At 37.4% G+C, this 15,855-nt stretch overlaps 1 protein-coding gene across 2 annotated transcripts in view; it reads right to left on the reverse strand.

Moving 5' to 3' along the window:
• TTC33 (tetratricopeptide repeat domain 33) overlaps positions 1 to 15,855 on the reverse strand; it is an 86,616-nt gene that overhangs the window by 69,771 nt on the left and 990 nt on the right. For both annotated transcript variants that reach the window (XM_045021197.1, XM_045021196.1), the window contains exon 2: positions 14,937 to 15,169. In XM_045021197.1, coding sequence (XP_044877132.1) covers positions 14,937 to 15,160 — 224 coding nt within the window. In that variant the 5' untranslated portion in view covers positions 15,161 to 15,169. The remainder of the gene's footprint in view (positions 1 to 14,936; positions 15,170 to 15,855) is intronic.

Consider the following 15,855-nt stretch of genomic DNA (forward strand, 5'->3'; position numbering starts at 1 on the left):
CCAACTGCTCTATGTTAGGTAAAGGACTAACATGGTGTAAACAGGCACTAAAAGTCTCAATTCCGAGTGAGTGACCATTTCCCTGCCTTCCAAAAACCCTGTCTTCCAAGGATCCCCTTGCAATCACCAGACTAGGAGGCATGATGGGGGTGGGAAGTGTGTGGTAGGAGAAGGGTGTGGTAGGGGCAGCTAAGTTACACCATGGACCCCCTCCAGCCCTTAGAGCAGTGCATGATCAGGTTGGCACAAAGATGGCTTAAAGCTACCTTAACCCACCTTGGGATCTAAGTTCCACACTGTATCTCTTACTAGTTTAGCACAGAAACTCACCCAATATGTTTAAAAAATTAAGATACCTGCACAAACACACAAATACCATATTTTAATTAAAGAGGGGGAAACGGGTAAGTAAAATTCCCCATTTCTTATCAATAATTACCATGACATTAAATTTTAATTCCTTTAAACACATATTTTAAAAAAAGGATTTGGTTTCCTCAAAAGCCTAGGCTATCTCAAGGGGTTCTAAACTTTGATGACTTTTACATCAAAGAATTAAAATTACCTGGGACTTTTAACTGTTTTGGACCAATGCCGAAAAACGCTGCTAAACTGAGGGAGTTCCAGATTTACAAAAGACCTATGTACCTAGAGTGGTTGCATGTTTCTAACCCTTGCAGATCATGAAATAATTAGGACTGTCAATTAATCGCAGTTAACTCATGTAATTAACTCAAAACAATTAAGCGTGATTAAAAAAATTAATCACGATTCATCACAGTTTTAACCATACTGTTAAACAAGAGAATACCAATAGAAATTTATTAAATATTTTGGATGTTTTTCTACATTTTCAAACATATCAATTTCAACTACAACACAGAATACAAATATTTGCATTGGGAAAATGATAAATAGCAGTAATAAAGCCCACCAGGACTTGAAATATTGGCAAACCAGCAACAATGTTTTCAGATCCAGTAAACTTTTTAAAACATTGTTCCTAGAAAAGTGATCAGAATGGCATAAATGTAAAAGGATAGGGGTAACAACAATCAACTAACAGTAATAAAACACACTTTGCACTTACACAGTTACCTTCCAGCAGAAGCTCTCAAAGCACATTAAAAAGTTAGGATTGTCCCCATTTTACACATGGGAAAACTGAGGCACAAAGAGGCTGCATGGTTTGAGCAAGATCAAAATACAAGACAGTTGGAAACAGAACCAACGTGTCTGGATTCTCAGTCCTCCCACTTCCCACTTTAACTCCTAGATTACAGTGCTTCCTCCTGCTGAATACTATCTAACCTTTTAAAATTCATACAAACTACTGAAAGAGATTGCTGCCAAATAGAACTACATAGATCTTGACTGAAACCCTGAACACCACACTTCGGAAAGGTTGTCCAAATTAATTCCCAGTGGGCATGTTCTTCACTTCAGCCCTTATTCTGTAATAAGCAAGATGTGGTAAATGAGTTACATTTTGAGCAGTAAACAGAATTACATGTTCTAAGAAGGATTCTACTGTCTTCTCTACTGTTAAACAAATTGTATTTCTTTAGATTACTTCCTTTTTTCTCTTGTCTAATTCTTATCACTGTTTTAAGAAACTTTTCTGAGAAGCATTAATCACAATGTTTTATACTGAAAAAGAGAGATAAGAAGGGGAAGGCAAAATTAACATCACAACTGGGAATAAAACTTGTTCAACTGCGGGTTCCCTTGAGAACTTGCTCTCTTAAGAGTGCGTAAAAAAAAATGTTCAACAAAGTCAAATCATTTGGAGTAACAAGAAGGAAAAATATACTATTGATGAAAACTGAGATACGAGTAAATACTAAACATTCCTGCTATTCCTAAAATCTTTGCTTGCTCCTGAAGAGGTTGCAAGGTTGCCAGCAACGGGAAGGTTTCTGTCATTCTCAAAGTTTTCAATACTGCCCTTGAAAAAAACATCCTGAAGCTGGCTTCAGCCTCTTCCAGAAAGGACATTATTAAATAGGGAAAATGAGAATAAAAGGAATGATACACGTTTGTGCTCGATTGCTGAATTAACACACTGAGGTAAAACACAAATACAATCTTTTTCTAAATATTTTTTCTGCTGATCTAAGCAGACAGAGCCACACAAATAAGAAGTGAACAAGCTGCTGCTCTCTGTCCATATACATTAACATGGAGCCTTTGGAATCACAACCTTGACATTCACAGGGGCTTGTTAGTTATTTGAAATTATAGCTATTTTCATTAAAATTTTAACCTCAGGTTCCACTGGGCTAGCTTCATCTATAACATTACAAAATATACTTGAAATGCAGAGTTAAAATACCATTTTTGTATATTTACTCTCACTTGATCTGTTAAAGAGACAAGAGAGAGAAAGCTTTTGAAAGATAATAGGCTAACCTTTGGGTTTCAATTTAATTTAGCACTTACTGTTGGATTGCCACAAAAGGATGCTCAACTTCAAAAAGCACCTGATCCAGAACTGTTTCTCAGAAGCCCCTGAGTAACTAACACTCACTATTCTGGACCTCGCTTAACACAGGCATTATTTCTTTCAATATGTGTACTTGTCCCAGTGCCCAAGGCCCCTGGTCAGCTCATCTCACTAGCACTCTGGTATTGTGACATCATTCTGCATCTCAGTCAGGAGAGAGTCATTCCTAACTCCTACTCCTTCTCTATAGAACATTAGCTTACCTCAGCTCCCCTGAGCAGATTGATGGTTCGTTCCAGCTTCCATCACTTTCAGTTTTCTGTATCCTTTTTGTTCTTAAAAGACTAGCAAACAATTTTCACATATCCCTCGGTCCTGCACCTTTTTAATTTGTTTCCAGTAGCCCTTTCACATATCTACCACGGTAACCAGTAGCATTTTTAAACATATCTACCGTGTGTTCTCTCTTCAGCCAATTTTCTGATTTATTGCCCAGCAAAAGGTTGGACCCTCAGGATGAGTCCATTTTTTCAAGAACAATCACAGACATCAGAAACAGAAAAGACATGTTTGGTCACAGAATCCATCTCTCGGATAATATAGTACTGTCCTCTACAGTACATTCGCCAATGATCTATCAAAACTCAGTTTTAAATGCCCATCACCTACCCTGGGAAACTATTCTTTGAACTTACAGATCTCACATGCACATAAAACAATAAATGCCATATATGCCAGTGTCCAAATGTCTCTCTCATTAGGAATATTTTATTACTTTTTGTCCCTACCACCACCTATGCTTCACACAATTTTACAAAATAAAAAGTGTTCTTTACACTATTTCAACAGAAGTGCCTGGTTAATAAACCTTATAATTCAATATTTATATGCAGATCAAAGACTTAATTATGAAAGCATTTTGGAATTGCCTTTCATTTCTTCAAATATCAATCACAGAAAAAGGTTATATGCTCCTCAAGCATGAAACTAAGATTTGGATGGAGTGATTTCATATGATTACTCAAAATCTTTGTATGATACAGAAATCTTCAGCGTGCAACAGATATATCCAGATGCAGCATTTTTATCACCCAAGATTCAACTACTCTCCTACAATCTCTAATAAGATATAGCAAAGTCACCATCAAATTTATCATTGTACATGGAAGTATATCATTAATATAACTTCTGGGCTCAAATCCACAAATTCTACTTGGACACGAACAGAAATTCTATGTCCTTTGCTAAAACTGCTAGGAATAAAATGGATAAGGCTTGTATTGGGGGAATTTGGGTATTATTAATTATTTTTCCATTGATTACCAAAAAGCAAATATTGAATGTGGAAACCAAATGTAAAATCAAACAGAAAATATAAAAATCTACTAACTGACATTCACTAATTTCAAATATAGCATGTATTAAGAGGACAGCAGAATAAAATGCATGAGACGTAGTTCCTCTACATGGAATACTTGAATTTGGAGGATTAGATTCACATGGAAACATTCATGGAACTCTCATCTGAGAGGAACTGCTATTTTTAAAAAATATTTATTCCACTCAATTAATATTACCTACACATACTAACGTATCACTTTGTATGTAACTTGACATATACTTCCAGGAGATGAGTAGCATTTAAAACAAAAAATACTTCAGTTATGCATCAAACCAGGGACCCAATCAGAGCAGGTTAATTAGGGAAACATGAAAACTTCTCCACTAGTAAAGGTGATAATGATTATCCAAGTATTTGGATGATTTTCCCTCCACAGAAGAAATGGTGCCTCATACCTTGACAGCATTGAGAGGCAAGGCAGAGCTCTGACTCCCTCTTCAAATAGGAATTGAGAAATTAGTTATTGAATACCGTGTGTATTCACTTAGTAAAAAACTCATTGTTTACAGCTGTTCTTTGAGTACATTCTTTCCCTTCAGTATTTATGCATACATAGTAACAAACATATATACAAAAACATACACAGGGTCCAAGTAGGTATTGATGCTACAGTCCTACAGTTCTCTATTGTCAAATGACAGTAACAAGTTCTAAAGCAAATGATATTATTTAAAAAGCCAAAATCCACATAGAGTTTTCATAACATTTGTAATTCCTTCTACACATAAACATGGAAACATCTACAAATGAAATCAGAACATCACTAAAATCAGTTAAAAACTGAACTTCTCTTCTGACAGCAGAATGATGAGCTGTTAGAAAACAATATTTGCTAGAATCATCAGAGGAAAGGAACCAAGTCAAAGATAAACATAACAAATGTATATAGAAGCAACCATTTGAGGCCTGTGTTATACACCGAGCTTCCTTTTCAATGATATAAGCCAGCTGGAGGAATCACCAGGAAGCAACAGCACTTTCACCATGTGAGAGAGAAATAATAAAACTGGCAATGATAATTAACTTGTAGACTAACATGAAAATGTTACAGGTACCAATTGATGTGAGGATGTTAAACACTTTAAAAACACTTTCTGCACTTATTATTGAGTTTAAAAAATTGAGTAAGATTAAAATGTCTCCTGAACACACTGTAAATTCTGACCACTAAACAAAGTTACATAATTACTTTTTGCCAAAAGATAGGGAAAATATTCTGAACATAAGAAACATAACCTCAGAAATGTGGTCCAACAATATATTTCTCCATGTGTAAACACATTCAGTTGTGTAATCCTGTATTGCACAAAAACAGTCTGCATTTTTCAGTCATGTTAGACGTATCTATGTTCTTAATTCTGGTTATTTCAGCCCTTGTACCTCGTAGAGGAGTATTTCATCTCTAAACAAACTGACCACTGGACTACTCATCAGTTAAATAAGATCAAACAAAATCTAGATCAGTATGAAAGGTAAAGTCTTTCCTCAGCTCCCCAAAAGTTACCACTTTACCAATGAATCATAGTGACTGAGGCCCTAATCCTGTGAGTGAATCCATGCAGACAGCTCTCCTAGGGCACATTTACACTGCCCTGGCAATTCGGACTACAGGGGTGTGGAGCAGTAAGCACCAAAGTGCTATGCTGTAATTCCTCATGTGGACGCTGCAGGCATGAACTAAAAGGCTCCTACTTCACACTAATGCAGTCCTGTTTGAGGAGGACTATATTAATGCAAACAACTAGGAACGTTTTAGTTCACACCAGCAGCACCCACACGGGGGAGTTACAATGCAGCACTTCGGCGCACACTGCTCAGACCCGTCCAAACTGTAAGGCAGCACAGACATGCCCAGAGTCTGCATGGAGCCCTAGTGAAGTCAACAAAGCTCTAGCCTTGTGAAACCATTTGTAATGTTGGTGCTCAGAATTATAACTACCCTTCATTAAGAAAAGAAAAGCACCTAAACCTCTTTGCCCATCAATGAAGCAAGAGTTTAAAATCAGCTATTTTATACTTATCCTGAAAGATCATGATGTAGAACACATAGCAAAGAAGAAAAAGTAATGTATTATTAATAAGGAAGTTCTATAGTGAAAACGTTTAACGTATGATAAAGTTTTAGTTAAAAATTCTTTGAGACTAGGATACAAGGTCACCAATTCAAATCTTACCCAGTCAGTTAGGAACTGGAAGTTGTTGCCCACTAAGTATCTGTGAGGTGGTAATCTGAAATGAGCTGGTACACAATTTAATGTATTGGGGATCCCAGCGCCCATCCACAGCCACCACCATTTGACACTAATTGGCAGGCCTGTTAACAATATCAGCAGAGACAACAAAGCTCCGAACAATCCCCTCTCCCCTAGAGGTGGTTTCTCCAGGTCAGGGCTAAGCACACTGCTAGGGCAGAGAACTTAAACTGTTGCTGCCTTTGCTTTCTTTTTTTATGGATACACAACAGACTTCAGTCTCCAAGATTGTCAATTTGGCATACTTCACCGGTACTGCTTTCACTTTTAAAAAAAAGTTAAAGCCAAAGTATTTTGTCTTCAAAAAAGTATTATTTGAAAAAAGACTATTTTGTCAACAGAAATTAATTGTATAGAATCAGTGTTTGATGCAGTTTATTTAGCTTGACACAAAGAAGATATTTTCAACAGATCGGTTACTATTTTCTTTATTTTATTAGGAGAATCAGTTTAGATTTGTTAAGTAGTCTGTTTTACCAAGATCGCATTTTAAAGGGCTTCATAACATTTATCTTTCAGAATAAAGCATTTATTCCTTTAGTATTACACGCACACACCCCTTCCTATACTTCCTCCAATCCCATCTTTAAATCCTCAGTTCTTTGTAGACAAGTCCCCAGACCAGGTCCTCAGGTCCTAACCCCATACATATCCATGTCCCTGCTTGTCCCTTTCCAATCAGCTTTGTAAAGTCAACACTGTCTTCAGCTAAGACTTCCTTCAAAACTGAAGTCCATGATGCTTAGTGATATAGCTGGGTCAGGTGCTGGGAGTACACAGGTACAAAGAATTGATGATCTCATAGTGCATTAATAATGTGAGATACCTATGTTCCACTGACCTGATCCATCCACTGGGAAGACCAACCCACAATCACCCCAGAACCCAAATCTGCTGCATGAATTACAATTCACATATTCTGCCTCTTATGGGGGGAATATGTGATGGAGCATTTTCAGTGGAAGACACTTTTACACCAGGGACAGTTTTATTATGGAGTGGTTTAAGCCATGCTAAATCACTAAAAAATCTACAGACAAAACTCAAATATGCTGCCTTAAAATCATCATGCTACCCTTGTTGATATGACCAGATGTTCTTCCAAACAGCGATAAAGCTATTTAATTTTTCAGTTTTTTTTATGACTACTCACATAAAGCAGACTAACCAAAGATAATTACCATTGACGTTTTCATTGCAATTTATTTGGACATCACTGCTCCTTGTGGAAGAGTCAAGTACTAAATGGGCACGCTTAAAAATACCATATATGCACCCCAGATGATATCAAGAGACAACAACATTACATAAATCTTTTCCACTTACAAATAATAGTAATGAGTTCTTACTGTATTATCCATGCCTTGTTAGAAGAATTATGAGTATAATTTCCTCATATCTCAGCAAAGAATGTTAACAGTGGAGAGCTTTTACTCATCATGAAGATACTGGTTTAAAAAGAATAGGCAAATAAAAGAATGGCAGTTCAAGCAAAATCTAAGGATGTAAAATCAAACTAAACGTCTTAAAATGAGAACATCATGTTTCCCTATTCAACTTTCCCTAGTTTGTTTAATATTTTAATGCAAGAAAACCTATGTTTGTGGAACAGTTAAAACAAAGCCAGGAAATGCAAAAAGTTCCCAAAGCAATAATACACTGCACATCCTACATAATCTGTGGCATTCATTTGATAATATAAATTAATATGTTATTCATTTAGCAAAGAAAATATTAATAGAAAACAGAACACATGTATAATATAGCCAACTTAATGTTGTGGTAGGAACCTTCACATTTGATTTTCTTGACTTTTTTAACTGTGCAACTTTAATGAGGCCTCCCAGCAACAAAAGAGACAGAGAGGAGGTTGAGCAAGGGCTCTTTACTCTCTCGCCCCTCCATAACCAGATCACCCCACTGAGGATATAACAGTTAATACATACATACCTATTCACACCCTTTGGAGTGTTTATTAAAACCTACGTGCTGTTGGGTTTTTTTGTTTTGTTTAAAACAGAAGTCTTTATTCTCCCTGAGGTAACTGTACCCAAGAATTACCTGGATAGCATTGTTTACCAAATCCATTTCTAAATGGCTACCAAAGCCATTATCTATCTGAATTTCAAAGTTCAAAGGCCATCACAATATTTACAGTTTGCACAGTCATGTTTTAATATGTGGGATACTTTTGGTGGCCATGTAGTTACTTTAGTTCAAAATATTAAGCAAATTGGGAAATATTTGTTGCAACATTGATTTTGTGCTTTATGCATCATCATATACTGTAGTAATTTTATTAATTGTAAAAACTATCCACATTGGGAAGCATGGCTAGAAAAATCTTTTCTATAGACTGTGTCATTGTTGCTGAATATTTTTCTCACCTAACAAGAATTATTGACTATACAACACAACTTATTGACTCCTCCTGTGCAGTATCTGTATATACACCAGGGGTGTTTCCAAACCAGCTACCAGCATTTGCATGAAAGAGACATAGTGGGGAAACACCCACAAGTGTTGTTTGCCAAGCCAAGTCTTTATATTTAATGTAAAATTACAAATATCTTTATTAGCTATTTTTTTCTGTAACAGAATATGGAACAACAAATGCAGACCTTTCAAGTTTTTTTTTAATTAAGACAAAAAGCCTCCTAAAACAATATACTTATACACAAGCTAAAACGATATTACAACTTTATGTAACTATATGATATACAAATATATAAACTAATAAGCAGAACTGCTTATTTATTAAGTATGGGATCAGATCTGCCAGGAGGAAAACAGTGTCTGCCAGGAGGAAAACAATGTCATAATGATCCCATCACTTCTCACAAATTAAGCAGATATGGACAAAGTGTATCCAGCTGCTGCAGGCAGTAGAGCTGGTGACTGAGTAGGAAACACTCTTCCCTTTAAGTCAGTTCTGAAATACCTTGGCATGGTGAATATATTCCACAGAAGCTTTCTTTCTGATTAAATGATCAAATTGATGTCCTGACCACGAATATCCCATGGACATTTTTGTAAGAGTAAGGGTGATATCAGCCTAGTGTCCTAGTCAAATTCTAAATTGACAAATTGACATTCTGCCAATCTACATTTATCTGCAGTTTTCACTAGATAATATATTGTTCACTTCTTGCCCTGGACTACAGTGAAATCTAATTAAATCTAATTAAACAGTTGCCATGTTTCATCCCAGAAATGGCTTTTAGATCTTCTGGGAAAACATTTCATTATTATATTCTCATTATGCAAGGAATATCAACTTCCCTGATTGAGAAATTAAGGGGCTTTCCACCCCAAAATCTTTGTCCTGTCATTTTAGCTATTTCTAAACATTGTAAATAAACAGGTGGTCAGGATGGAATATTATTATTTTCGTGCTCCCAAAAATCATTATTAAGCCAGTAATGATTGTACATTTAAACCAAAAAACACACTCTTAAATTGTTTGAATACAAGCATTATAAAAATTTTATGGAGGAAGGAAGAGTGTATGTGCATACAGATAAATAAATATGATTGTGCTGACTCAAGAGGAGAGAAGTATCTTCACTTATTAATCCTTTCCCACTTTTCTAATAAACCTCTTTTATAGTACCTCATCCTGCCAATAACCACAGCAAACATACTTTTATCATAATTAAAGCTGCGAGTCTGTCACGGAGGTCATGGAAGTCATGGATTCTGTGACCTCATGATTTCTGTAGCGGCTGGTCTGACTGACGCCAGGGCCTCACAAGCAGCTCGGGCAGCCGCACCTGCTGCTGCTGGGGCAGTTTGGGGCCACCTCGCCCTCTCCTCCCTCAGAGCAGCAGCAGTCTCAGGCTGCCTCCCCCACCAACCAGCAGCGGTGGTCTTGGGCCATGCCCCCAGGTCCCCTCCTCCCCCCCGAGCACCAGCAGCGCCTCCGGGTTGCCCCCTGCCCCAGAGCACCCACGGCATCCGCCTTTACCCCCCTCTCCAAAGCACCCAAGATTTAGTCTGGGGTATATAGTACAAGTCATGGACAGGTCACGGGCCGGGAATTTTTATTTACTGCTCGTGGCCTGTCCATGACTTTTACTAAAAATACCCATGACTAAATCTTAGCCTTAATCATAATAATTTGTGAAGGATATTCCTATCCTTCTCTACTGTTTGATATCTCAACATCTAGGCAGAAAGTGCCAAACCCACTTCATTTCTTAAGTAGTAATGCTAGATACTGGTACCAAACACATATTGTGGGAATCTGGCGTACATCTAGAAAAGAAAAAACAAATCTCTCAAGTGAGGATTAAGTGAGATTTCCCAGTAGGTTGAGAAATGAGTACCATATATACTCGTTCATTAGCCCGCTCGTTTATAAGCTGACCCCCCAAAACTGATAGGTAAAAATAGCAAAAACTGTATGACCCTTTCATAAGCTGACCCTATATTTCAGGGGTTGGAAAACTTTGGCTCCCGACCCATCAGAGTAAGCTGCTGACAGGTTGGGGCATTTTGTTTACTTGAAGCGTCTGCAGGCATGGAGCCCCTCAGCTCCCTGCGGACACGCGGCCCACCAGGGTAAGCAGACCTGGTGGCCAGGCCAGTTTGTTTACCCGCCGCATCCGCAGGTTCGGCCGATCACGGCTCCCACTGGTCAATGGGGACTGTGGGAAGTTGCGGGGGCCGAGGGATGTGCTGGCTGCCGCTTCCATTGGCCTGGAGCGGCGAACCACAGCCAGTGGGAGCCGCCATCAGCCGAACCTGCAGACGCGGCAGGTAAACAAACTGGTCCGGCACACCAGGGTGCTTACCCTACGGGCCACGGGCCAAAGGTTACCGATTCCTGTATTAGATATTCAATTCAATGATTCCATAGAGTTTAAAGTCATCAAATTTTGGTGAAGACCCATTTATAAGCCAACCCCCGTTCTCTGATGTGTCACTTTTTTACCAAAAATATTTGGCTCATGAACGAGTATATGTGGTAATAATAAAACACAATAACTAACAAATGGTAAATAGAGCAATTCCTAACGGTCCTGTACAATCAGTATGCTATCAAGATTAACAATAACTTACTTCTGCCCACAACACTGTGGCATCCCTGGCTGAGTTTGCTGCCACAAGAAGAAAAATTTGAGAATGGGTACAGTACAACTATCAATCTGGAACCTAAATTACATTAACATGTGAGAAACAGAGAAACCAAACTATTTATCTTCTTTGAACAAAGGTAAAAATATAGGACATTGGCCAACTTTTAGATTGTTCTGAATGAAAAAGTGTTATTGAAATGCTTTATCACCATGCTTCATAGCATGTGCTGGGCTTTTAGAGAGAGGGTTGGGGTTTTTTTTTAATGAAGTACAAAATGGAATAAAGGATACATGTCGGCAGAAATGTGAGGGTTCTACAAACTTTTAACTTTGTTAAAAACATGAAATCTACATAACTACAATATAAAATGCTAATTATTAGTAAGAACCTTTAAAAAATTAAAATTTTCTGCCTGTACAAAATAAAATATTTGTCTCTCCCTCCCTCCCCCATTCTTCAAGATAATAAGCAAGGCTTCTACAAAGGTATGTTGGTTAAAAAGGTCTCTAGCTCCATCTCCTGGATAAGTTGCCATCACAACTCCTGTTGCAGAGGAGCAGGAAAGAGCCAAAACATATCCACAGCAATACTTACAAGTTAATTATCTTTTTATCTAAAATTCGAATTTTCCTCTAACTTTCTTTTACTATTAACTCTCCATATCATAAACTTCAAGGATCATGGATAGATAGAAACAGGACTTTAGTACTTATTCCAATCTGGATTTCTCTGTTACACCTAATCTACTCACAAAGTTACACTGGTTTCACAAAGGTGTGATTCTAAACTGATTTGCTTTAAACCAGTGCAACTTTCTATATGAACACTCCTAAAACAGATTTAAACTAATATATCTGTTTCGCATGTGCCATATAGATTATAAGTGCCCACAGAGAAAGTTGCACTTGCTTAACTAACCTGATTTTTATTCCAATTTAAGTGTAACTTCTGAGGGTAAGCAAGCCTATACTGATATCTCATCTCGGATGATCTGCATTATTACAAGCACCACATGGTCAAAACTGATCTGATTTTTATTTTCAAATCTTCTCCAGTGCATCCCTTAGTGTTGATAACATAACCATCTTCTCTATTACCTTGAGGGCACATCTTTGGCTCCTCTCCCTCCCCCACTTCTTCCACCACATCTAAGCAGGTTTCAGAGTGGTAGCCATGTTAGTTTGTATCAGCAAAAAGAACGAGTAAAATCCTCTATGCAATGACCAAACCTCACACTCTTACACAAGATTTCAAAGATCTGTCCTTTCTTTCTTTCTTCCTTCCTAATCCAAACTGCTCATTTGCACCTTATTCCACCTTGAATCCTGTAACCTCTCCTACTCTTCTGACTTTCACCTATTTAGCTTGCACTCCTGGAGTCCATCAAAAATGCTGTTGCCAAAGATCATCATCTTCACCTACTCCTTTAATCACAGTACACACACACCCTTTGAATCCTTCCACTCCCTATCAAGTCAATTGCATTGTCAAGTCTTTAGACAATTCATTCCTAGCCTCTCTCGCTCTTGTCTCCTTTTGCTTTCCTACTTCACCCCCTTCATCCCACCAGTAACGCCAGCCTCAATACCCCCGTTTCCTTCTTTCACTTCCAACTTTGTCTTCTTCCAGGCTTCCCCCATGCAAGAAATGCCACCCCAAAACTATGTGCTAAGCTGTGTCACTCCTAAAAACACCACTGCCACAATGCCAACAAGAAATTTTAATTGAAGTTTCCTTGAAGACGATTACCCCAGGTTTGCCTACTCACTTTCAGACCCTCCACTAGTCAATACAATGCAGTAATGAAAAGACTGAGAGAGGTCCATACTGAGGGTTTTCAATTCTGAACTACATTAAATATTTTGAATTTTTTTTAAAACCTGAGGACTGCCATAAAGTTATAAGCCCTATAAGCATCTTACTACCATAGTGTGTACCAGCCATAAAGGCCATAGACATTGATGGTGGAATTTATGTTAACAAAATATTTAGTTAGAAAAAAATAAGCTTTTTCCGTTAATCTTAATGCTATCCGTGTCCTGCCCATGTATATACCAGAGATTCTTCGTTGTTTTTTAAAAGCTTTATTGCATTTTATATAATACACAAAAATAAGGTAAAAATACACAAAAAGATACCAAGATACATAATGAGCCAAGAATTCCTTCATTATGTCCAATATCCCAAAGCAAAATGAAAGAAAGAAAGAAAGAAAGAAAGAAAGAAAGAAAGAAAGAATCAGATCCAGCTTATACCATATATATATATATATATATATATATATATATATACACACACACACACACACACACACACACACACACACACACACACACACACACGGTCAGTATCAAGTGAAATACTCAGCTACAGGAGTGCAGGTGTTTAGGAATATTATGGTGATGAGTGTGGTATAAAACTCTATTCAATACAATAGAATAGGAATGTTTTCATATTGTCAAGATTGAAAATACAATCTCTTTCAAATGTATAAATCAAAAAGGTGAAACAGATAAAATGGTACTTCCAATACTGAATGATTGCAAAGTAATTAACAATGCATCTTGGTATGTGGTGTAATTTGTGCTTTCTGGTATAAGTATCTACATAAGCAGTAAATGTTGCTACCTTAAAAAATATTGACAACATGCACCTCTACCCCGCTATAACGTGACCCGATATAACACAAATTCGGATACAATGTGGTAAAGCAGCGCTCCGGGGGGGGCAGCACGCTCCAGCAGATCAAAGCAAGTTCGATATAACACAGTTTCACCTATAACGCGGTAAGATTGTTTGGCTCCTGAGGACAGCGTTATATCGAGGTACAGGTGTACTTAAAACTGGTTTTAGTTATTTTTGAGGAATGTCAATACTTTAGGCCTAAAATAACAGACCTAAGAGACACAAAAGCTGTATACAATTATATTAACTTGTTTTATGAATAGGCTAAATATATTCTCTATCTTAAGGTTGTTTTTCTGGATGCAGTATGATAGTGACGTGGAAATGTCTCTACCTCACCCCTCCAAAGTTATCAAAAGCTTGTTTTGGGTATCCTAGGCTAAGAAGATAGTTCAGTGTTCATATTCAGTAAGCTTTTCATCTCTCTGCTGAGACTACCCTACCATCAAAGATACACCATATGGTGTTGATTTATGCGGTATGAACATATATCTAATAAAAAAAGGAAAGACTATGCATTCATGTAGGCCACCAAAGTGTTGTCAATGGTAATGACTAGAACTGGCTGAAATTTTTCAGTCAATTAGTAAGCATGCAGAAAAATGCAGTTGCAAGTCAAATTCAATGAACAGTTTTGACCAAATTAAAAAAAAAAAGTCAAACTGTGTAAATTTGAAACAACATTTTTTAAAATCAAACTGTGACAGTTCAAAAAGTTGTTTCAAAATGTCATTTTGAATCACGTTTCAAAATGCTTTATTTGACCTGAACAAAAAATTTTCAGTTTTTCATTGAGAATAAATAACAACAAAATTCAATTTTGTTTCAAAATGAGCAAAAAAAAGTTGAATGTTCTGGTTCAGCAACTAAACTGAAAAAAATCAATTATGCATTCAGCTCTAGTAATGACTGATTCAGCACTGGACTTAATAAGTAGTTTAGCAGGATTTATCTTTTTAAACATATGTGAATCCGGAAGCCTCTATTGGATACTTCCTATGAGTTAGAAACAAATAAAATGGTATTTAGTGTTAAGTTACCCTAATAAAGATTAAAATAATATTGGTACCTCCTATTTTCAGCCAAACGTGCACCTTCATCTTTCAGCTGTTTACTTTTCTCCATGCAGTCTTCCAACAGAATCTCCTTTCTTCTCTTAGTGGCATGGAGCCAGTCAACATCATCATCATTATCAACCAGACCTTTGTCATCAGCAGCTTCAGCTTCAAATTGTTGGGAAGTGGCCTTCGAAACCTTCTCCCCAATCTTCCTCTTCCACCCAAAGGAAGCCATTCTAAAAAACTAGATGAAAACATTTTTTAACAATTTGGTTTCTATGTGTATAGAGGAAAAAAACAGTAAATTAATTTGCTCATCTTGATACAGAGAAAATAACATATCAAACTCCCATTCAATCACATGAATATTGAATTTGCTGGCAGTCTAGTGACCACACAACGTCAGTGTAATTTTGAAACTGTATGGGAAACATTTCTCTGTCGGGCTGATTAAAAAGAGAAGCAGTTGTTTGAAGCAGCTGAATGCTGAAGTAGTCCTGACAGAGAGAGGACAGAGGGCACAAGAGGTGATCAAACATGCATCATAAATTACAAAAACCTGTGATAACTAGGATGTGTATTGACTATGTTTTGGAATGTGAATGGAATTTAGGGTACTGGTCTAAATCTATAAAGCCCTAAATATCTAGGGAAGTGCTTACTTGGGAGCACTTTTCTCTCTGCATACTGCTACCACATTATCAGCAAGATGTTCTCTGTGAGGGGCTTTAATTTTTTGACCATTGGGGCAGGCTGAAGGTCTCTTCTCATTCAGCAAGGAACAGCAGCGGGGGGAAGAGGGGCGCGGGGAGATGTTGGTGCAGTTGTGGAAGGAAGAACGTCCAGAAGATGATGTCAAGTATCAGAGGGGTAGCCGTGTTAGTCTGGATCTGTAAAAGCAGCAAAGAGTCCTGTGGCACCTTACAGACT

This window comes from Mauremys mutica, chromosome 6 (assembly GCF_020497125.1).
Source record: "Mauremys mutica isolate MM-2020 ecotype Southern chromosome 6, ASM2049712v1, whole genome shotgun sequence".
NCBI lineage: Eukaryota > Metazoa > Chordata > Testudines > Geoemydidae > Mauremys > Mauremys mutica.